General features: G+C 26.8%; 4 protein-coding genes across 4 annotated transcripts; 3 read left to right on the top strand and 1 right to left on the bottom strand.

Moving 5' to 3' along the window:
* The first annotated feature begins 6837 nt into the window (after window positions 1–6837).
* On the top strand, window positions 6838–8141 carry OCT59_024853 (uncharacterized protein). Its single transcript, XM_066134438.1, has 3 exons — window positions 6838–6897; window positions 6985–7137; window positions 7208–8141. Exons 2-3 carry the CDS (start codon window positions 7042–7044, stop codon window positions 7538–7540), a joined length of 429 nt encoding a protein of 142 aa, XP_065991710.1. The 5' UTR covers window positions 6838–6897; window positions 6985–7041; the 3' UTR covers window positions 7541–8141.
* A 1405-nt stretch (window positions 8142–9546) lies between these two features.
* On the top strand, window positions 9547–9939 carry OCT59_024852 (uncharacterized protein; the record flags this gene model as incomplete). Its single annotated transcript, XM_025325078.1, has 1 exon — window positions 9547–9939. One exon carries the CDS (start codon window positions 9547–9549, stop codon window positions 9937–9939), a length of 393 nt encoding a protein of 130 aa, XP_025183032.1.
* Window positions 9940–10133: 194 nt separating this feature from the next.
* On the bottom strand, window positions 10134–13322 carry OCT59_024851 (uncharacterized protein). The gene is made up of 10 exons (XM_066134421.1): window positions 12683–13322; window positions 12548–12617; window positions 12361–12468; window positions 12248–12278; window positions 12146–12159; window positions 11887–12075; window positions 11659–11811; window positions 10899–11592; window positions 10622–10811; window positions 10134–10544 (listed from the first exon to the last, which is right to left on the bottom strand). Exons 1-10 carry the CDS (start codon window positions 13208–13210, stop codon window positions 10449–10451), a joined length of 2073 nt encoding a protein of 690 aa, XP_065991709.1. The 5' UTR covers window positions 13211–13322; the 3' UTR covers window positions 10134–10448.
* Window positions 13323–14026: 704 nt separating this feature from the next.
* On the top strand, window positions 14027–20118 carry OCT59_024850 (uncharacterized protein; the record flags this gene model as incomplete). The annotated part of the gene is made up of 27 exons (XM_066134411.1): window positions 14027–14056; window positions 14127–14227; window positions 14424–14442; window positions 14526–14565; window positions 14665–14766; window positions 14873–15038; window positions 15115–15246; window positions 15318–15508; window positions 15599–15765; window positions 15845–16033; window positions 16143–16230; window positions 16356–16495; window positions 16579–16701; window positions 16772–17020; window positions 17092–17268; window positions 17345–17476; window positions 17550–17665; window positions 17753–17857; window positions 17943–17994; window positions 18192–18287; window positions 18355–18579; window positions 18652–18749; window positions 18832–19015; window positions 19090–19196; window positions 19275–19422; window positions 19505–19659; window positions 19728–20118. 27 exons carry the CDS (start codon window positions 14027–14029, stop codon window positions 20116–20118), a joined length of 3723 nt encoding a protein of 1240 aa, XP_065991708.1.

The raw sequence follows: 20118 nt of genomic DNA, 5'->3' as shown, positions 1-20118 counted from the left end.
ATTAAAACAATTTTACGAGAAAATAAAATTTCAAAAGAGAAAAAAGTAAACCAACAGAAAAATTGGGAAATGGAAATTTCATTTACTTTATATTAAATGATTAGATAAAGTTTTAACCTAAAAAGTAACCTTACAACGGAATATTGTATTTATTATATATAGATATAGATAACAAAGATCATTTGAAGTTACACAGAAATTGCGGAAATTTGTATCGAAATTCCGGTCAAACACGCAGAAAATTTGTGTGAGTAAATTGCATCATTGCATCATCAATTTATATGAATTGCAACATATTTATTATATTTATTATAATAGAGAATAAACCTAAATTATTTAACTATGACTTTTTATGTAATTAATGTTTAACCCCCCTGTATGAGATCACCATGCTGCATTTGCTGCATTTCATCCAAATCCAAAACTGGTTTTTTTATTTATGAGTATTCACAGAAGTATAATTTAAAATTTTTGCCGCGCCCACTTCAATGTTACATATATATTCATTAAGAGCATTAAAGAGACAGTTTCATTTAAAGATACGGTGATGTCCGATTAAACCGCTTTTTCCTATTAATCTCTTGCTGCGGAAATTGATTCCAGAATCACGTAAAAATGGGTCTTCCCATGAAATTATTTTAAGAAGGAATGAGGGCCCAAAATAGAAATATTTATTCGATCGAATATTCGAAGTGAATATTCATTACTGCGCTCAAATAATTTGTTTTATAACTAAAATTTAATTAGGTTGTAAATGGTATAGTTTAACTTAATGGTTTAACAAATAAAGAACAAAGAAAATTAATAACAGTTTTTATATGGCAAAAAATGAAAGATAGTGAAAAAGTTAGGAAATGAAACTTCAAAAACAGCAATACGGGATGATTAATGTTTCATCATCTTGTATACAAAATGAATTGTTAAAAAATATCTCGTAGAATAACAAATTCATATTATTTGTGTTATAGAATTGCACGCGCTTTTATAGATTAAGATTAGATTGATTGATTTACAAATATTAACATCAATCTTATTTATGCTTAATCTCATCTTTTAACTGAAAAAATACTTTCAATATCCTTAATATTATAATATTATTAGAAATATGTATAATAAATTAATATTCATTTACCGGGAAATTTTGAATTTTAAACTGGTGATCCATATTTAAATTAAAAATTCTTGAGAGAAAACAGGAAGAAAAAAAAATGTAACTATTTAAATTTTTATAATGATAGCAGTGAGAAAGAAGAATAATATTAAACCCCATAATTAATGTGTGTAACAATCAAAGAATCGATAAATTAGCGATTGAAACAAAGCGAAATAATTTTGGTGGCTCGTTATTCGTAAAGAAATTAATTTTTTTTACCCACATACAAAAGAACCAGATAATTAACTGGTTTTTAAGGAATTTATTAGTTCGCTAAAAAATCGTTACGTGAAAGTTACATAACTTTGAAGCACATCATCGTTTAATTTGGGCAGAGTATTGGCTATTGACTGCGGATTTTGCGATATACTGAATTTAGGTTAATTACAATTTACATAATCCCCATAAAAATGTCACACACGGTACTATTACGCATTTCTTTCTAAGCCACATCCCATATTTGAAATAGTATTAAGTCATGTGATTTGAAATATTACTAACTTTATGTCTTTTTATAAAAAATAATTAATATTACGTAAATATTTATGCATATTATTTATATATAAAATTTCACTTTATATTTATTACTAGTAATTTATTTAAAAAATAAACTTAAATATCTGTTATATCATTACATTGTTTATAAAGAAGAAAAGGTCAAATAAATATAAATTCCATAATTTTTATATAAATTGTAAGCTATATGCAACAATTAATTATAATAATTTTGTTTTTTTTCTATTATAAAATGGGTTTTCATTTTTATTACAAATACATACATTATGAATACTAATAAATTGCTAATTTAATATTATCTTGTAAATTTTTAAGATGCAGTTAAAATCTGTTAATAAATATATACAGGGTTGAATTGTACTGACTAATACAATTTAATACTATATATACATACTGTATTATACTGAATGTTTGAGCTGATATTTTAATATAGTAAATTATATATATGCAGTTAATTCTATATAAGAATTCAACCTTTTTAATAAGGCATATATTTTTTATAATCACTTTATCAGTAATTATAAATATAATTACACTAAGAAGAGTTACACATATCATGTAATATTCAGTTTAATATAAACTTACTCCTCTCCCTCCCCCTTGTTAAATTTAATAACCAATCAAATTATAATATTTATAAATCATATAATTTTATTAAATGTAATGTAAGATTTTGGTTACCCCCTCCCCCCTTTAATAATTACATAATATATGCAAGCTTCCTAATTGCCAGTTTTATATTATAATAATATATATAAATTCTCCTTTATATAAATACACAAATTATATGATTTGATAAAAATACATGTAATCTGCACTCTAAATTTAAAAAGTTTTTATTTTATGAAAAATTATTATATATAATATCTTTATTTTATATATTACAAATTTTATATATATATATATAATTATACTTATTTATATATAAAAATACCAGATTAATATCTTTATCAATAAGTACATTTTATTATAATTATACTATTGAATGGTTTAAAAAAAATAATTATAAAGAAAGTTAACTGTATATAATTTTTTTATAATTATAATAATTTAAATTAATAATAAATAATTTTTAACCATTTTTTTTATTTTAATTTTAAAAATTTTAAATATATATAAAGATCAATAATAAATCAGCAAAATAAGCAAATATTTTCATTAAAATTAATATAAAATTAGTTTATACTCTTATAATTTATATTAAATAAGCAATTTTTTTTTTATAATATATTATGTATTTAAAAAAATTATTTTACTTTTTTGTAAAATTATACTGCTAATTAGTAGAAAAACATTAAAATTTCAAGGTATGATATTATTAATTAGTAAAAAATTATAAAATATTATACTGCTAATTAATATAAAATTAATAGAATTAAAAAATTACCAGTATTTTTATTTAAAAAAAATATATAATATATGTAAAAATATATAAACTGTATATATTCATTTATATATTAAATGATAATTTGTATAGATGTAGTTAATATATATCAAATATAAATTAATATTTAATGTGTATTATCTAAGGTTACTAGAGAAATTAAAGGATTTGGCAAGTTGGTGAAATGCTAAAATATCAAAACTTTACTAAAATTATATAAAAATCTTATTAAAAAATTAACGAAACTTTAGAGAAAAGTAAAACCTAATAAAACTTATTATAAATGTTGAAACTGCTAAAATTTTACCAAAATTAATTTAGTGCTCTTTATGAGCCATTTCAAACTAAGTAAACTTTATCCAAAAAGGCAAACCTTTATAAATTTTTACCAAATTCTATTAGCTAAGATTATAATTAATTAATTAATAAGGCTTAATGAGATTTGCAAAGTTTAGAGCTTTAGATCTTTTTAAACAAGGCTTGAATAACTTGAAATGGCTTATAGAAAGCAATTTTGAAAAAACTAATTGTAAGATTTTAGAAAAATTTAAATAAACAACTTTAGTATTACCTAAAATTACTTATTAAAATTAAAGGATTTTACAGAATATATGCAAACCTATTAAAATTAGTTTTGCAAAATTACTTTAAAATACAAATATTAAAACTGTCTAAACTTTTAATATTTTGCCATTATATATTATATAATATATTTAATATTAAGTTTTAACAATATATTAGATTAGAGATCCTGGGCGAAACTGAAATATTTAGTCATTTGACTAAACCGAAATAGTTTAGACATTTAAAATTAAAGGACGAAATGCCGAAATTCAATATTCCATAGTATTTCCATGGATTTTTTATAGATTTCCATGGATTTTTAATTATAATAATTACTTATAAAAAAAAAAATAATAAATTTATATTAAAATATAATGTTTTTTAAAGAAATTTATAAAACTATTATATGTATAATATAATTTCATATATTTTTATAATAAAACTATAATTTTATATAATTAAAATTTAAACTTAAAAATTATTACTATATAGTTTAGTCAATGACGAAACCGAAACTAGTTACATTTAAACCGAAATTTTTGGCAAAAAGAGTTTAGCCAGGTATCACTATATTAGATTAATATTTTTTGATCAGTTTTAATATTAGTCATATAATTTATTAAACTGATTTAATTTACTTTAATATTATTACAAAAAAAATTTTACTTTCATGTAATTTTATAATATCTGAATTTTAATTAGCACAATACATTTATTTTTTTTAAAAAAAAAATTAAAAAAAAAACTGATATTTCTTTTTAATTTATTATTTTACAATAAATATATTTGAAAATAATTCTTATTACTTTATTAAATTTAATTTTAATAAATAATTAAATAAAAATTATTAATATTTAGAATTAAATATACTATTGTAAAAAATATTAATTACTTTATAAAAATTTAATAAAAATTAATATTTAAGTAAGAGGATCTGCTTATTTATAAGATAGATTACTCTCAGATCTAAAGTAAAAATTATATATAAAATTCTTTGCAGATTTTACTATAAAAGAAAATTTTATATTATATTATTATGATTTTTTTTCTTTTTAGCTAATTAATTAATAGAATTTAAGAAAAAAGTAAAGTAAAAATCATTAGTAATAAAAGGTCAATTTTTTACGGTAACTTTTATTATAAGTAAACAAGTTTTATTTAAAGGTTTATTTTATTTAACAAAAGTACTAAAATCACTCTATTTGAAAAAAACACTTGAAAAGATCAGATAGGTTAATAGGAATTAATAGTTCAATTTCAATTATAAAAGATTAAATATTTTTAGAATATATTGATGAGACAATTTATAATATATATGAAACAATTTAAAGTAGTAAAAAAGAAGAAATGTGAAAATATTTAATTAATATAATTAAATTTAAAATTAAATATTGAGAATTCTTTTTATAAAATTATTTGCAAATAAAATTATTTATATTTTGAAAGCAATATTAGTATTTGATTGATAAAATAAGTAAATTATTAAGTAAATTATTATTGCTGTATTATTAGCTTTTATTGATATTTCAATTCTTGTAATACATTTTGATTCTCATAATTCATTTTGACTATTATAATTTATTTCAGTTTTATATTTTGACCATAGAATTTTTTTTTTAATCATTTTGACTTTGTTATTTAATTTCAGTTTTATTTATAAATATCTCCTTTCTTTGAAAAAACAATAGTTTAAATTTTGGAGTACATTTTAACTAATGCATTTGAATTTTTAAATTATAGAGTAATATAAATTTTATTATTTTGGAAAACAGATATCAATTAAAATATATTTAAAGAGCGATGGAAGAGAATTTTGGTATAAGCTAAAAAGAGTGGATAAATCAATGCAATCTAATTCAATTTTAATAGTAAATGAGACTCAATTAATTTACAGAAAAAAAAAAAAATTAATGTCAATAATGTAAAAATTGCAGTTCAATTATGAATGATTATTAAAATCTCTTTCAAGAAGTGATATTATAATATTTATAGCATGTTTATAGCCATGAATATATAAGTTCTAATAATACAGGATTCACAACTTTTGCAGAACCTATTGACATTAATTTCACTCTGAGTGAAACAAAAAAAAATGAGGAGTTCAGTAGCAATTACTTTAAAATTTAAATTAACTAACTAAATATCTCAAAATTATATACTGTAAATATATTTAAAAGATAACAGAAGGATATATGGATTTGGTTTATTACATCTTGATATTAGATATAATAAAGTAAATCAATACTAATCACCTAATTTGAAAAGAAATATTTAAGTATTTGAATTCAGAATGGGTTGATTTACCTATTTATACCAATACTAAAATTTCTGCACTTTATATTATGCAACAAATAGCATGTGGGAATATTTACTCTAAAAGGAAAATTTTATTATATTAAGGTTGCTAATCCTGTTGCCTATTATGTGATTTAATTCGTGATCCGCCAGTGAACCATAAAACTTGGCTATTAAATTCCGGTGAAAGTTATATATATATTTACTAATAGCACAGAATCTACAGTTCCGCCAATGCAAGGTACAAATTACTAAAATATTATATGAAAACTAATATTATAGGCATAAAAATATGCCATTTGGCTATCTTAATAATAAAAGACTGGTAAAAATTTTAAGCACCAAAAGACACTTTCATAAGAGCTGAAAATTTGAATTTGAAAAAAAAGAAAAATTTAGTATTTTAAAATTTTAAAGATAACTCATCATCTAGTGGTCGTATGAAAATAAAATTTGGTTTATCGGATTCGTCTCATTGAGACGCATCTAATGGTAATGATTTTATGTCTTTATGACCAATAGAAGGCGAGTTATCCCATATTTTTTCTCCAGAATCGCAGATTCTAAATTATTGATAAAAATATATATGAACTTATCACCGCCTTTTAATAGTCAAATTTTATGGTTCACTGGCGGATCATGAATTAAAAATTTTTGATTGGTGGTGTTAACAAGTTTAAGAAGAGTTTATTACAGTAATAAGGTATATATAATATAAATTAGGACGAAATTTATGGTTCTTTGATTCCGGCCAAAATTAATCATCCCTGAAATGAAAAAATCAGGTGATCTATGGCAAAAAGAGTGTTGTTACACAGCTTATTATATATTAACGGACCAATTAAAAACTTGTTTATTCTTACGTCATACGCGTGCGATTAACAAGTCCTTTTTAAGAATCTTTATAATCTTTGTTAACTTTGTAACTTTGTTAACCACTCTTCAAATAAAAAAAAAATAATAATCTTTGTTGAACTGATTTTTGGTAATAAGAGCTCTTAATATTTTACTCTCTATATATGCCCACCCTCTCTAAGTGTACATTCTACTATTTTTTTACTATGGTCCCAAGGGGAATGCACTTAGAGAGGTGTACGACAAACCTGAAGTGGCCGAAAAGTTTGAATATATGGAAGATGTTAGTCGGGTGACTCGGGTCATGTCGGTAGCGTCAAGTACTCCACAAACTAAAAATTATTTAGCTAAAAAGAGTGGTGGAATACAAGTAATTATTATCATATTTATCATATTATTACTTTAACACGTTTATAATAATAATATATCTCGTCTATTAGAAACGTGTGTTCGTACCAATAGTGCCAAAGCCAAAAGTACAAAAGCCAAAGCTGACTGAACCATATTCACCGGCCATAACGAAACCTAAGCCACCAAGAACGAAGAGTCCTTCACCACCACATGTCATTAAAGCTAATCCCGTACCCGATTATAAAGAACCAAATAGACCGGTGATTGAACACCGGTTAATCGAATTACCAATGTTTAGTTTACTTGGTGAGGAAATTTCCAAGAGGAAATCACAAGAAATTAAAGAAAGGATTCGTCAAGAAAAAGAGAAATGGAAAAGATGCGTGAATTTAAGCGCAGCCACTTCCTACTGGTTCCCCTGATGTATGTAGCCATCACGCTCAACCTATTCGATATTATTCACCGATAAATATACATAAAAAACCGACAAGACCAATTTCTCCCATGGTCTTTAACCATAAAAGGAGGCTCCCCGACAAAAAATTCACAACACAACACTCCAAGCGCCCACAAATCTATTCTTTCATAACCCAAGTCTTTGATCATTTCATGTGGTAAGTAATTAAGCGTACCACAGAATGTCCTACGTATCTGGCTTGCGTCTGGTGTATTGATTGCCCATCCGAAATCCGAAATTTTTATCATCACCTGATAATAATATGTTTTCCGGCTTCATATCTCGAGAATGACATTTTTCTTTTGAAGAATCGGTGAAAAACGAACTAAATATATGCGAATGTTGGATACTCTAACATACAATTAACAATATTTATTATATTTTATGTTTTAGCAAATGTAATCAAAATTCATAATATGGTTGTTTCCATCCCTATATAAGAATACCTTCTATTTAGTATTATAGTCAACATATCTTTTGTATAGTCATATTACTCAGAATATATGTGATTCTATCATTTTCGAAAGAAAATAAAAAACATAATATTACAATTTTAATAATAATAACTGTATGGTATAATAAATTGAATAAACATTGCTGATGTCATCTATATATCTATGTCAAATAGTGAATTTCTAAACATTATGAATGGGCAATTGTTTAAAAACTGGAACAAATAGAGATTCTCTGGAGATTCAAATGGCTACCTGCAAAAAAGAAAAAATAAATGAGATATTTTTTTTTCATACCGGAATGTCTGGTACTTTTTCGCATTAGACCACGATCATTGTCAACATTTTTTGAATTTTCTTCTCTCTTTATCGTTATTGTTAAAGTATTTGTAACTTAATGATTTGTGGCATTATTTAAGCCCATGATCCATAGCGAAATAAAAAAATTTTTAAAAAATCGGAAATCTCTATACACGCTTGTTGCACTTAATTGAAACCTTTCAAATGACTGAGCACAAAAGTTGCCAAGACATCAAAATTAAATTATTATTTATAAATTAGATAAAGGGTCAAAAAAGTAGAACAAAAGAAGTTGATAAGAATCTTTACAAAGCGGATTGAATGGTGTAAGAAATACCAAATTTATAAACATTTATAAATCCTTTTTAAGCTGAATGAATCATCACGGATTTGGTATCAATGCACAATTAGTGATGGGATTCCCATGGAATTTGCAGGAATTTATCGGGATCTGTGCAAATTTTACATTAGTAATACTGTACAAATCTTTAATTAACCCCCATCCTTGTACACAATGCTCTTTGTTGTTTGAAAACTTGTATTGATGTATTACACAAGAATTAAAGTTATTGTTCTTTTTATACTTGATACAGTCAAATTTATTAGTTATAACAATTATATAATTTAAAAGGTCGTAACGCGATCCTGATTATGTTACACATGCTTGTTGAGTCCAAATTTGTAAATCATTTCATACTCTAATTGTTTCATCTCACTTAATTCAATCCAAATTTGAATAAATTACAATCAGAATTCGATAAATAATTAAACATTTTATTATAGCGAATTATCGGATTTTTAATAATTAAAAAAATTTTCGTATCTACTCAATACTAATATCCTTAACAATGTTTCTTAATGAGGTTTATTATTTCCTTTTTTAAAATATTCATTTTCTTTTTTTATAAAGTTCAAACGGTGTTTCATTGCGATGTGAAATAACGTTTCGAGACAATTACCCAACTTTTACTAACCGATCAAGCTTGGAAATTAAAAGATTTAAAGTTTTAAAACAAACATTGTTCCCATTTGAAACACAACATTCATGAATAAATTTACATATTATGTTCAACGCGTTACGAAATTCCTATAAAATGACGATATTTTAGACCTTTTTTTTTCACGATAAAAGATTAAAATATTATTTAACATTTAAACATCATTTCTAGTGGTTAATCTTTTAAATATCTTTACCATAAAATATCTTCATTATTACAAAATGTCTCGATCAGCAGAATTATTGAAGTCCATCGACGAAAATTTAAATAAAATGATCGAAGAACATGGTATAATCCTTAAAACTAATTTACCTCTTAAAGACCTTCTAAAACCATCATCAAATCGTACACCCCCAAACTCTTTTATGTTATATTGTAAAGATCATTCTTCCGTGATCATAAACCGACCAGGTGAAAATTCTAAAACTTTATCACAAATGTGGGATTCTGAACCATCTGAAAAAAGAATGGTTTATTCTGCTCTATCAAACTTGATGACTATAGCATATAAGGAGGTCTATACGAAGCTGAAACCATGGGATCAATCTGCTTCAATGCCCGCATTTTGTTGTTTAAATCAAAAGGCTGAGGCTAAAGATACTCAAAAACAATGATTTTCTTTTGTTTTGCAAACAAATATCCTCCTATTTATTGATTTTTTTTTAAATAAAGATTTTTATAATTACAAAACAGCCCGTTCTGAAGAATTAAGGAGTTCTATCAAAAAAAAAAGTATTTAAATCCAAATACTTTAATCAAAATACTGACGCTGGTACTCAATATATTCAAGACAATATTTCAATCATTTATAGATGGAAGTTCAATACACTATTTATTCATTGTAATTTTTAAAGGTATTAAATAGAAAGTAAATTTTAGAAAAAATAGGTGTAATCTAATAATTAGACGTAATATACTTTGAAAAATATTATGTACTTTTTACTATTAATGGTATCATCATTTCATAAAAAATAAATATATTTTTAAATATTGAAATATTTGCCAAGTGTTATAACATTATCAATATCAATACCTATGTATACACCGATAGATTTTTCTATTATTGTCTAGATATCCACAGTGGCGTTTTTTCAATCAGCAGAACATATGGATATATTTTCTTTTATAATTTAACTTTAGCCGCAAATTCTCGAATAGCAGAAGTTATACGATCTTCGAGATCGTTAACACTTCCAGATGCAATTTTCAATATGTCCTTCTATTAACAATTTTTGGAAATTAATAATGATAGTTACTAAATAACAGATACCAACATAAAAGAATTTTTTTTTTTACCGTGAGTTCATAATTTCCAAGTATATCAACATGATCTGCTGTATTTTCTCCACCACGCAAATCCAAAGGTGGTCCTACCTGATGTTGAAATTCTCGTGTAATGACTTTAATTCCTGCTGGATTATATAAGGGATTTTTCCATCCTTTAACACACATGTATCCTAAAGAAAGTAATGGTACTGTACCATCTCTATATATATTTTTTTATTTAAAGAAATAATGTTATTCAAACTTAATATTTAAACCTTAAATAGATTAAATAATATAATGCACTAACCCTTCTCCATTATGTACACCACTTTTTATCTTAGGATCCTTATCAGAACTTACTGAACTATCAATAAATACATTTCTTAAAAATCCTCCAAGTTTATCCCTGAAGCGTTTACGCTTTTCTTGATTTTCATCTTCAACATCATCATCATCATCATCATCTTCGTCCTCCAGCTGTTCACGTGCATAATAATATTTTCTTTCAGTTTCTTTCCCATATCCGTATAAGCAATATATTTTCATATCAGGCGCATTAGGTAACTGAGATTCCAACACATTTGTCCATTTGGTACGATCTTCTTTTATCTCTTGCATTTGTTCTTCATCAGTGACTACTCCAAAACTATAATTTCTTGTTAACATTTCACTAAATCTATTTGGCGTATGCTTTTGTAAAAAATGTACACCAGATTTACATGTGTGGTTTCTTACTTTTACTATATCGCTAGATTCACTGGGATTCTCTTTCTTTTTAATTAATGATCGCATTGTTAACATGGAACCGTAAGTTCCTTGTGTATCATCACTATCATCAGGTGCCTGGAATTCATTTCCCCAAATTTCTTCCCCACCTTTAGGTAACATCGAAGAAAGACCTCCCCAAGTACGAAATAAGTCTGCACGTTCTAACTTTGAGAAAAAACGTTCAAGTACATAAATTCCAAAAGCTCCTAATTCAACGGTGTCACGCATTTCACCTAAAATATTATAAATACAATATTTATTAAATGAACATGAGGCAGAAAACTTTATCAACGAAATACCTGAAAGTAATGCTGACAAAGCTTTAGGTAAGCCCAACAATGGTCCACCTATATTCACAAATGCTTCTACATAATCATTCACCCAATTTGGACCTCCGTTTCCTCCCGTAGGTGATTCAACCCATTTAAAAAAATAAAGAGTCACCAATCCTCCTGTAGAATTTTTGAAATTAATATTATTTTTATTTAATTTTCTTATATAATTAAAAAAAAAACCTAATGACAAACCCATCGAATGACTAACTATCACACTTTTCTTTCCATCAACTTTTTTAGCAAGTTCAAGAGTCGCTTTAAGCTTAGAAAAATACTGATCTCTAACCTCAAGATTATAGAATGAGAGTCTCCAATCATAAGCAGCAAGATGCATATTATTATTATCATAACCAATTGCTGCAAAATTTTGTATCAATTTACCTAATAGATGTATGGGTGAAAAAGATGAGGATGACAATTATAAAAAAAAAATAATAATAAATAAATTTACCCCACACCCAATATCTATGATGAAATGAATAATGGTTGAATTAAATTTTAGATGAAAAAAATAAAAAAATAAAAAATAAAAAATAACCAGATATATTCTTACCCAGGGAACAAATAATCAGCTGCATCAAGACCTTTGAAATAAATAAATAAAATAAACAAATAAATCATATTCTAGTAAATAGACTTTTGCGTTTGACAATTTAAATATCAAACCTTGTGCAGATCGCAATTTAAAATTTGGTGGATCTAAACCGGTGTCGGGATCAAGTCTCATGGTTTCTATCCAACATTCCTTATCCAATAACACGGCGCGAAACATTGCTATATTAAAATAATAATAAAAATAATAAATTTATAATTATAGGATCATAACTCATGATTTATTAATGACTTAACGTACTGGTTGTTCCCCACATTCGTTTCCGAAAATATGGCCGTGAACAATTTGACGTACTCCAACTTTCTAATCCCTAGTTATTATAAAATGAAATCAAAATTTATAATAATAATATTTTATTAATATTAAATTGCTTACGGTTGAGACAATTCCCGGAACCAAAACAACTGGAAAATGTGATTTCACTCCTCTCTCAAGCATGTCCAGAGCAGGATAAAATTCTTTATCTTCCAAAAGCGTAATATTCGGTTTGAGAAACATAGTAATATTGCCCAAAAGTTCATCAACAAGAATATTTGCTGGTAATATGCTAGCAAAATCCAAATCCGAAAAAGCAAGTGAGATATAATTGGAAATTTCGGTTGTTCTTTGCCCCATTAACCACGCAATTGTAAGCCCAAAAATGATACCCGCAGTAAAAACTACTCGTTTTTTAGTAAGAAAAGGTCTATTTTGTTCATGTTTTAGGAAAAATGTCTCATTCACAATTTCTTCGATAGCTTCAGGAGTGCTGTTATTTTTACGTCTACGCGAAGATTCGGATGATCGTCTAGATGAATCGTTCCTTGACGTAGTGATTGCTAAATCGGCTATATCAGTTACATCAGTTCCAGTATCACTTGTTGAGTCATCATGTCGCTTCCTGCGCTGTCTACGTCTGCTCATGATATTTTAACTTTCAGTGGTTACAATTTAAATAATTTAAAGCCTTTATTGTTATATGCTATATTTTCTGGGGTTTCATTCTTTTTAATTAAAACAAAAGTCGAGAAAATTTTTCTTTCTTTTTTTTTTGAACTTTATTTTATATAAAATTCTTGTACAAATCTAAATGCACCAGATCGGCTGACAAATCATTTTTAAGGTTTAAGTTAACCTTTTATAATAATTAGCATGCATAATTCTGTAATATGATTCTTTTACGGGAATGAAACAGACGAGCTAGGACCAGAAATGGAAGCTTATTATTCAAGAATTCAGGAAGCCGCTTCTTAAATTTTCAAATGGTTCCACAATAATCGCAGCCGAAGCTAATCCACGTTATGCCTTTTGGTTACGCCCATTGTAAATTCAGGTGTAATCGTGAAAAATACATCCGTTTCGAGGAATCCAGCGATCATGTAAAGTATCAATAATATAAAAAAATAATCGAGCAATAATACTACTGTACATAAGAGATTAATATTTAATTTCCAACTTATTACTATTTGAAGAATATTAATTATACAATGATTATATTATTGTCTTTGTTCTTTAAGCCATAGAGAATAACGCGTTCGTCATTTCGCATGTATTATTTTTTTGATTTATAAAAAGAAAAATTTAAACTAAATTTTGTAAATATTATGGCTTAAAATTCACGATATTTACTATGCAGCAAATAGGATCATTTTTTAGACTAAGATAAAAATAAATTATTTATTGCGTAAACATCTTTAATATTTCTGATGTATTTACATGGTTTAGATTATAAAATATCATATGAATATAAATATTAAATTTTATAGTCTGGTTAGTCTGGTTACTATAATAAAAAAGGTATATTCTTATATATGTGAAGCATGATCTTGGACTAACACAGCTATTGGATAGGGATATTAAAATATTATCCGAACTGCTTCGCAGCGTTTCTCCACGAAAATCATTTTCTAATCACGTGAACATTTCATCTAATTATGAGGAGTTTGACTGAGATCGAATTGAGATCCAATCCGATTTTGAAGCAAATTTTGGCTGATCAAACCATCTGATTTGGGCGAGCGCACAATGTGCGACGTCTAAAAATTTTATATATTCTATATTCAACAAGTTGGACTTTCCCGTAATCAAGAATCATCGATTATCTTATATAATTATTTTTTTTTATAATTCACGTTAGTATTAAAGTTACTTATGAAGTGAGTTTTTTCTTATACAAATACTTTATAGCTAACATTTATTTAATTACTTTAATATTATTAACCTAAAATTTTTAATGTAGAGGCAAAAGCACAGACTGGAAATTATGACTGAAGTTGAAGGTATATTTATTACTTTTTTTGGTCAATTAAATCATTTTTTTTTTGTTTAATAACAATACTTTTCGTATTAACTATATTTAATTTGACGCATTGCGTTAGGGAGTATGAGCATGAAGTCATATCGGCGTCGCCTAGCGGCATCTCCTCGTGTCAGAAAGAATTTAATAAGACAAATAGAATCCGATGTTGAACGAGACGAAGGTTTTTATTTCTTATTTAAAATAATTTAAACCTTTAATGTTAATTAATTGACTAATTACCTATGACGTGATTGTTGTTTTTTACATGAACATTTTAAATGAATTAGATAAAAATCGAACACCTGCGGAGATAATACAAGATGTTCTGGCTTGTATTAAAGATCGAAACGAAGAATCTGCAACGCGAGTCGATAAACTAAATAGTTTGGTACGACTAATTAAAAACCATGAAAGATTAAAATATACATATCCAGCTAAACCTTTTTTATACGGGTATGTGTTAAATAATTCATAATAATTTCTTACTTCGAAATAACTCATATTCCACTTGTAATGTGTTTCCGATCAGATTGAGATTTTGTGTATCGGATCCAGTAAAGGAAGTTAGGATTGCTGGATATCGAGCATTGAGGTATTTAATTGCGGATACTGAAACATTAAAACAAATTACAGATTTACATTACGATATATTTATTATGAGGTAAATTACTATTAAATTTTTTTGTTTTTTTTTTAAATTAAAATTAACTAAAATTTTTGGTAATATTATAGGTCCTTAGCGAAAGATCCAAAATTATTCAATGATGAGAGAGAACAAGTTTTAAAACTTTTGCGAACTTTTTCAGATGTACCTGGTGGTACTAAATTAATACCTCTTGGTGTTATGCGAGCGATTGTGTCAATTGCCGAACAGCCTGATGAGAAATTAAGAAATATATGTCTAGAGACTCTGGCTGAAATAAGTATGAATAAAAATCATGATTAATTCAATTAATAATAATTTTTTTTTCCTTGGATAATTTTATATTTACACAAGTATGTAATATTTTCAGTGATTCGTGAGCCAAAAATTGTTACAAGTTGTGGTGGGATGAGAGTACTTCTTCAAGCTTTAATTGATGGACCTGTAGAACTTGCTGAATATTTGATAATGGCTTTATTATATGTGATAGATACCCCGGATTCTAGAGAGTGCATTAGACCTGGAGTTGATTTAGAGGTTAGGATATAAACTTTGAAGGAAAAAGTGATTACAATTTACCCAAAGTCATTTAACGGATAAATTAAATAATGGCTAGATTGTACTTTCCGGGTTCACGGATGCTTGTAATAAAGGATCTAAATTTGAACAGCAGGTTAGAGCAAGTTCTAGAGCAATCTCTGTGTTATTAAAATCATGGACGGGGATTATATATCTTTGTAGAGACAATAAGCAAGCAATAAAATCTATCGTGGAATCGCTCAGGATAACTTCGGATGAAACGAGGGTCAGTAGGTGTATGGTTTACATGAAAATTTTATTATTATTATCTGTTAAAATATCGGGCTATTTATGACCAAGATCTCTTATCCGATAGAATTTTTTATAATCCATAGGAAATCATGCTTGATATGTTTTTCGACATTTTCAGGATAAAGGCTCCAAATTGGTATCCTAATTTTTTATCTGGAAAAAGGATAACTGGTAAACCATTTTTTTTAATAAAAATTTTTTATTGTAATACATTTGATCGTCTAAATGATTTATTTATAGGACATGATTAAGTATTTAAGTCTTAATTTTGGAATACTAAATAATTATTATTATAGTATATGGTAATCCTGAACAAAAAGATAATAATATTGGCGAGCCACCACCCTCATCTATAAATGTTCATGACAGATTAAACTTATTGGACCATCATTTGGTAGTCTTACTTGATATATTTATGGATTCTGGACTTCTTGATGTATGTAATAATTATTGAATTGTCTTAATGCTAAATATTTTGTAAAAAATTTTGAATAGAGTTTTTTTTTTGTAAAATTAAAGGCACTTGTTGAAATTATTGAGGATAAGAATCAACATGTTGCTCGCAAAGCTACACTTTTTATTGGAGAAATTCTTCAATTGTCAAATAGATTATTATCAGTGTCTCGTTCAATACGAATTCAAGTAAGATGTTTTATGTTTAAAAGTTACAACATTCATTATTTTTAGTTTATCAAAATTAATTGAAATTCAGTCTCTACCGAGACTTTTTAGTTTAGCGACAAAATTTGATGATGAGATCGTACGGCATAGTGCTACTGCTGCTCTCTCACATATCGATAATTTAAATAGAACACGAAATCGGTTACAAATCAATAGTGTAGATAACGATTCATCGCTTAACCCTCGAAGTCGTAATGCTCGACAGGTTGAAAATGTAAAGATTAAGATGGGTATGCAAATTGATGATAAGCATTTTGTGAGTTTGCTAATGGAGTCTCAGGTTTGTGGAAATTTCTAAAGGTAATGATGTTTAATATTTACCCATTAATTTCTGACTTGAGAATTTTATAGGTCTTAAGCACAAAAGATGGTAAAAAATGGGACTTTGAAACTATGATGGAATTGTTGCAAGGTCCATTACTTAATCCACGAAGATTAGAAGAAGCTATTAGATCCAAGTTTGTAAAACGTCTAATTGGATTTTTCCGGCCAACTAGTCGAAGGTTCTCAGAAATTGAAAAGACCTCCGTAATTATTTTATTTCTCCTTTGATTAAATCATAATTAAGAAAATAATGTTTTGAGCTGTGTTCTTATATAAATAGGAAAACGAAATATTTGTAACATTGGGATGCACTCTTGTATCTACATTATTAGCATGTAGTGATGGTGTAAGATATTTAGAGAGTAACAAGTTCTTGAGACAGATCGCAGATGGTCTAAACCAGCTTGATCCCGTATGTAATGTCTATTATGACTGAAAGATTTATGTAATACCATATTAATTTATTAATAATTATCTTTACCAAGATTAATGGAACTTCTGAATCCGAGCCATTGTTTTCTAAAGAACGAATAAATAACACACTTACATCTGGATATTTCACCATCTTAGGGTATTTTAGCAAATATAAAGAAGGTGTTAGGTTTGTTTCTTACATACATACCCATATACCTGTATTTTGTTAAATCATTTATTTTGCTAATGATTCTATATATCTTGTCCCTATAAGATTATTGGAAAAGTTCAAAATTTTCAACACGTTTTATCATTTAAGTGAACTAAGAAGTCGCGAAGACTTGATTAAAGCTATTATTACGAATCTAGATTATAGTCTGTATGTTGTTCCAAAAAATAATTTTATAAAAAAATAATATTAGTTTTCTTGTAAATACTCAACATAATCAATTTTACCTAATTAGAGATGGGCATCCACGCATTCTTCTTTCCAAAGTGATGACATCAGGTTACAAGGTGATTAATTTATAAATTTGATACATATCGAGTCTGGTTATTCTCATTATCTTTACCAAAAAAAAATTTTTTTTTTTATTTATTTTTTTTTCCATTCCTTTTTCTTTTCAAAGAAAAAGAAAGCATTACCTTTTTTATTAAAGTTGCAAATTTATACCTCCATCTTACTAAATTTATTATGTTGTCAAATTATATAGCGTGTAAGGTTATATGCGACAAAGCATTTGGGTCTGATTTTAAGGACGTCGTCGAAAAAATTTAATGAATGGGGAATACAACTACTTATTACCCAGGTTTGTAATAAATTTCCGATTAATAATTTAACCTTATAGTTATTTAATTTTTTATTAACATATTTAGTTATACGATCCCGCTATGGAAGTGTGTCAAATGGCGGTTCGTGTTCTTGAAGAAACTTGTAATCACAAGGAAAATATCGAATCGCTAGTTATGCTTCGACCGAGCCTGGATCATTTAGGAGAAGTAGGAAATCCTTTGTTGTTAAGATTTCTGTCTACTTCAATAGGATTCAAATACCTTTCTGAATTCGATTATGTCGAAAGAGAAATGGATGAGTGGTTCCAAGTAAATTTTAAATTTATATGATACATAATGCTACTTATAATTTCTAATAACCGCATATCTTTGTATTTATAGAGTCGGAATCAATATTATGTTACTCAATTGGAAGTTATGTTGTCAACAGCGTTAAAACTTGGTGGAGGTGATAACCGTTTCGATGATGATGACAAAATGTTAGAGTATGATTTTAAAACAATAAACATATTAATGTAGTAGATATATGAGCTTATTGGTTTTTTTATGAACATTAAATAGGCAACCATTTGATGGAATATCGCCTCCTCATTTCTATGGTGAACTTGCGAAAACTAACGAAGGTTGTCAATTATTAAGAGAAAAAGGACATTTTCGCGAGTTCGCAAAGTTTGTGAGAGCGCACAAATTAGAATCGCGTGACGCATCCGGTATAGCAAAACTCAAGTCGGTTCTTTGGACTGTGGTAAGTAGAATTAATATGAAGTTAAATGTATGTTGTCGTCCAGTTTTATATTTAATGTGAATTCTATAATCTAGGGAAATATTGGGTCATCGAAGAGTGGATTACAATTTTTAGAGGAAGAAGATATAATTAAGGATATAGTGTTTATTGCAGAAAATTCCTCAGTCCTATCTTTGAAAGGGTAAATTATTATAATCCTATCAATGTTGTTAAATTATGATATTAAATTAACCTTTCTTTAATAATATGCGGATTATAGGACATGTTATTTTGTTTTAGGGTTAATAACAAAAACAGCATCAGGTATTGAAATGTTAGAAGATCTTGGATGGGAGTGTGTATACGACGCAAACACGGGAATAGGAACTGGTTTATGTATACCCGTAAATTCTCAAGCATTTCTATCCGTAAGTGTATATGCACATATTTTTTTAATATAAAAGTAATTATAGTAGTAATATTATTGATAACATGTTTTTACTTCTCTAGTTTCCTAAATGGAAGTACACGGGTTTTGAATCAGCCCTTGATACACCATCAAAACCTATAGTACCATGTTCATCGGTTGAAAGGAATTTGTTTAAAGCAATGGCAAATCTAACGAATCGAATATTATCAAATGCTGGCTCTCGAAGTCTTTCAAAGTAAGTTATAAATTTTAATATTCAAATTATTAATTTAATTATATTTACATTTTATCTATTTTATTTAGAATAAGATCACAGCATCCAGAAGTATTTACTAATCTAAGTACATATTATAAAGCAATTCAAATGTTATCAACATATCATTATCGTTTACCTTCACGAAGACTTATTAGTGAATTGTTTGATGTGGATTTCACTTCAGAAGCGCTTGAAGAACTTGATAGATTGGTAGAAGTGCAGCAAAATGATGAATTAAATGGAATATCAGATGAAAATTCAGAAGACGGTAATGCGGAAGATATTCAACAAAATGATAAAAAGTTCACGAGAACGCATCGCGGTAGCGATGGCGTAATCGCTGTAATGTCCGAAGATCAAAATGATATCAATGCTGAAGAAACTGTACCAAAACAGGCATTATCGCCTGTCTTGGTTATAAAAGGATTCAGGATCTGA

The sequence above is a fragment of the Rhizophagus irregularis genome, chromosome 5, assembly GCF_026210795.1.
Source record: "Rhizophagus irregularis chromosome 5, complete sequence".
Lineage (NCBI taxonomy): Eukaryota > Fungi > Glomeromycota > Glomeromycetes > Glomerales > Glomeraceae > Rhizophagus > Rhizophagus irregularis.
This window is presented reverse-complemented; position numbering and strand designations above follow the sequence as displayed.

What these genes read in the sequence shown, in the direction of transcription:
- OCT59_024853 (XM_066134438.1), top strand. Translation starts at nt 7,042, where the DNA reads ATGGAAGATGTTAGTCGGGTGACTCGGGTCATGTCGGTAGCGTCAAGT. An exon ending in AAAAGAGTGGTGGAATACAA is followed by an intron (nt 7,138 to 7,207) that starts GTAATTATTATC and finishes CTCGTCTATTAG; the next exon opens with AAACGTGTGTTCGTACCAAT.
- OCT59_024851 (XM_066134421.1), bottom strand. Translation starts at nt 13,210, where the DNA reads ATGAGCAGACGTAGACAGCGCAGGAAGCGACATGATGACTCAACAAGT. An exon ending in GGTGTACATAATGGAGAAGG is followed by an intron (nt 10,812 to 10,898) that starts GTTAGTGCATTA and finishes AAATATATATAG; the next exon opens with AGATGGTACAGTACCATTAC. An exon ending in TTGGAAATTATGAACTCACG is followed by an intron (nt 10,545 to 10,621) that starts GTAAAAAAAAAA and finishes AATTGTTAATAG; the next exon opens with AAGGACATATTGAAAATTGC.